Below are 4353 nucleotides of genomic sequence, written 5' to 3' on the forward strand. Positions count from 1 at the left end.
AAAATCCCACCACACCTCAAAGACAGAATAAAGAGACATGGAAGGCATATGATTAGCCTGTAGTGTAAATTTTCAGAGGATCTGGGGATTTTGAGCTGTGTCCCTTGTTGCAACTATTAGAAATTTGCCAAGACTGATAACTTCTCTGAGAACTTAAGGCTGCATTGCAAAGACATTCTATATCAGAGTAATGTAACTGTTATTATAACTCGATGTGTACCTCAGCCAACAGGGTACAAATTCACATAAAATAAGAGCACTGAATATTATTAACATTGAAGATAAAAAGGGTTATCTCATTAGTACTTTGTGTTTTCAGTATTGTTTCTGCATTTACTCTCTAACATAAATTTAAAAGAAACATTCTAGATGCATTTCGGTAATATTATTTTGAGTGGGAAGGTATCTTTTAACAAAAATTTTATAATCTGTATATTTCTTTGTGAAAAATCATGAAATATTATGCAGTGACATTTCTTCATAATACAGGCAGCATTTTAGTGGCATCATTATTATAAATGTTCCTACCCCCAAAAAGAAAATTTGAATATAATATGTAATTATTAGCTGGTGTTAGATGAGCGACATTAGGGATTTCTAGGTTGATATCGCCTCTTAAATTTTGCCAAAATTATTGAAAGCAGAATGACTCAAGTATACTATTATTATGATTAAATATATTGCCCAAAGGGAGAGCTGTTCCCTTCCATGAATAGGCGTCTCATAGGACTTTGTAAAACTTGCCTGCTGGTAACTATGAGGTGAACACTGTGCTCCCTGCACCCACGTGACTGCCATGACACTGCACCCCGAAACAGCTTCGAGTACTTGCTCAACTTGTTTCTAGTTCTGCTTTAAGGTCGGGAGCAATTCAAATAGGCCTTCCGTAAGGATTTTTTTTACAACATTTATATTTTTAAAAATTACTTATGATGTCTTATTGCATATACTATAATCATGGCCTTTGCATTCAAGAAATTTCTGTTGAGTTAACAAAAAGTCTTCCCACCATGAACACAAATAAATATAAGGGGTATTTCCCTCTCTTAGTGATAAATATTTTCTCTGCGTACTGAATGATATGATTCTAATGGCTAGCAGTACTTTGAACTTTCAACATAAATGCAAATCACTGTAATTTTTTTATGTTTAAAGAGTAAATCATTCGCAAATATCTCTGATTCCAAAATTCACAGGATTGATTCCATCTGTACAGTTAATGATTGAATATTTCTACATACCAAGATAAATTTATCATTTTTAAGATGAAAATAAAATGAAATACAAAAAAGTCATCTGGAAAGCTCAGACCCTAAAATTATTAGTAAAGGAATATTAACAATAAACAACCATCCAAGAAGGGATTAAGATGGAAATAGATTATGTATGTAGCTTTCATTAATATTTGCTTAACCTTTACAAAATGTGTTGTTTTAGGCATTGGTTTTAAAGTGAAAAGAGAAAATAAACCAAGTTTTAATTCAGAAGTAAAAGCAACTACCTACTGTATTTCTTAGTGCCAATAAAACATGTAGTCGTTCACATTTACCACTGAACACGTTAAAGCAACAATGTATCATGTAAACTATTATATATGCATGTCTACACATATACCTATGTGTATGCATGCATGCATTCATACATACCCATATCTTTCCAGGAATATAGGTGCAATGTGAAGTTATGACACCTGTTTTCATGAGTCTGAAAGCAGTATACCTTCATGAAATAATACATGTGTTCTTTAGAGTTGTGATATACATGTGAGGTTTTAAATAATATTTTTATACCTGTATTTAATTGGTCCACTCCATTAAGAAAATACATTTACATCAGATAATTAGCATATTTAAAATTGCTGCCTTATGGGGCGCCTGGGTGGCTTAGTCGGTTAAGCGTCCGACTTTCGCTTAGGTCATGATCTCGCGGTTCATGGGTTCGAGCCCTGCGTCGGGCTCTGTGCTGACTGCCAGCTCGGAGCCTGGAGCCTGTTTCAGTCTGTGACTCCCTCTCTCTCTGACCCTCCCCTGCTTACGCTCTCTCTCTCTCTCTCTCTCCTAGAAATAAATAAAACATTAAAAAAAATAAAATAAAATTGCTGCCTTACTCATACATGATTTAATTAATAGATGTGGACATCCTGATCTGGATATTTAGGTGCTTCATGCCCACTGAAATGTGTGAGAACAGCAGTGAATGTGTCTTGACCACTGCTCATTCTCTAGTGATTCTGATACTGTCTGGTGCAGTGGGCTCTCCATAAATACCTGGTGAAACAGTAAATGAATTTTTCCAAATTCCCAGCTAATATTTTATAACTAGAAGATTTAAAATAGAAACTATCTTTTAGAAATAATTTTGATCAACTTAGATTGTAAAAATAAGTATATGCATGAGAATATACTTATTACTTACTTTAGTAAAAATAACTATAGACTCTGCGTGTCTGTATGTGTAAATATAATTGCAAATGGAAACGTTCCATCAACAGAAAATGCAAATGCGACCTATTGATCACAGCTGCAAAATGCTACTACATTAAAGGTATGTAGCATGCATGGAACAAAAACAAAGGTGATCTCTATCTCTATTTCTTTTTTATTAATGATGGTAGTATCAGTTGGACACTATTGCTTATTATTACGTTTTGTTTTCTGTTTTAACTTAGAACTTGTATAAAAGTCTGAGTGAAGTGAAGTCTGAAGTGGAAATGGTGATAAAAACTGGACGTCAGATTGTACAGAAGAGGCAGACAGAAAACCCTAAAGAACTTGATGAAAGAGTTACGGCGTTGAAATTGCATTATAATGAGCTGGGAGCAAAGGTGTGTGCACACTGGAACCACAAACACTGGCTATTTACCACTTTCTTAAGTGCAAAGCGAGAAGGAGTCATGATTCACAATTAATGTCTTCATCATTTTCTCTCAGTAGATAGATACATGCATATATTTATGCATAGACAAAGGTAGATATAGATATATTCCGACATGTAGTTCTTGTTAAGAAACAATAATTAATCCATAAGGATCTTCTTTCCAGGCTGCATTAAAAAATATGTACAGCTCAAGGAGATTTTTATTGGCCCATCATATGGTTTTAAAAGGGTTTCTTTGTTCTAAACTTGCCTTCTTTTCATTGAATAAATTTACTTGTGATGACTTAAAGGCTGGAGCCTTTTATAAACTAATGTGCTTATGTATATTTAGATACAATGGAGTTGACACATTCCCCAGAGACCACATTAGGTGTAATAGAGTTGTCACATGCCATAGAAATTATTTCCCTTTGTGGCAAGTCTTGCATAATCTACCACATTTGGCTGATGAGGTAGTGTGGATATCCAGTTAAGTCCTATCCCTCTATGATTATTTTTGTATTTTTGTCCTGATAGTGTTCAATGACCAATTCCATGTCACTGTTAATTAAAGATGTTTATATCTCTCTGTCCCCTTTCCCACACTGTGGAATGACTAGGCTGGTTACCTCACTTCCCTCAAATTCAACCTCAAATACTCCTGCTCACAGCGTCAGGGCCCCTATCAGCCTCACTTAGATTTATCCAGGAAATGACTGCGGAGGCATTCTACTGCAGGTGGCACTCTTTTAAATTTATCCCTTTTCCACACACGTACACACAAAAGTGTAAAACTCAATTTTCCTTAAGATGGCAGTGTCTCCTGTTTTATTAAAACCTATTTAGCTGGATATAAACAAAATAGAATAAATAAAAATCAATAATGCATTAGCTCTGGGAAGATAGAATTTCTTTGAAATATCGAATCTAGAATTCCTTTTCTACCACTAGTGCATAGGAAAAAATAACTGTGCACAGAAACACGCTATAAGGTATATTTTTTTCTCCCACACACAAATAAAATCCTCGCAGTCAAAAGGGCAGATGTTTTTGCTTCCCTGAAGGGGGAAATCTGTAAAAAGAAAAAATTGAATTTGCAGCCTCAGCACCTAAGCATTTTTTCTTTTAATGTGTATACACCTCTGCTAAAGAAACTAAAACATCTTGTTGAGTGTTTGAAATTCATATCAAAATTTCATTGTGTTTGTTTTGATTGTAGCATTTTAAATTCTTTAAAGAGATCCTTACTTTGGCATTTTTCATGCTTGTGGCTGGATTATTATATATATGTGTTGATATGTGCATATCTATGTGTATTTGTGTATAATGGATAGGTGGATTGATTAATAGATCAAGAGATTCTGGGCTTTTTGTTCAACCAACCAACCCTAAACACTTACAAATTATAGGCACATCTGGAGAGGTGGTGGAATAGTACAAATTTGTTCATTCTCTGTGTGAGAATGTGGAAGAATTTGATTTTGTGGGGGGGGGCGG

At 34.6% G+C, this 4353-nt stretch overlaps 1 protein-coding gene across 3 annotated transcripts in view; it reads left to right on the plus strand.

The window, feature by feature from the left end:
* Positions 1-4353, plus strand: part of LOC144216190 (dystrophin-like) — a 44457-nt gene that overhangs the window by 2051 nt on the left and 38053 nt on the right. For all 3 annotated transcript variants that reach the window (XM_077745464.1, XM_077745466.1, XM_077745467.1), the window contains exon 3: positions 2669-2824. In XM_077745464.1, the coding sequence (XP_077601590.1) occupies positions 2669-2824 (156 nt within the window). The remainder of the gene's footprint in view (positions 1-2668; positions 2825-4353) is intronic.

This window comes from Crocuta crocuta, unplaced genomic scaffold, assembly GCF_008692635.1.
Source record: "Crocuta crocuta isolate KB4526 unplaced genomic scaffold, BGI_CrCroc_1.0 scaffold598, whole genome shotgun sequence".
Taxonomy (NCBI): domain Eukaryota; kingdom Metazoa; phylum Chordata; class Mammalia; order Carnivora; family Hyaenidae; genus Crocuta; species Crocuta crocuta.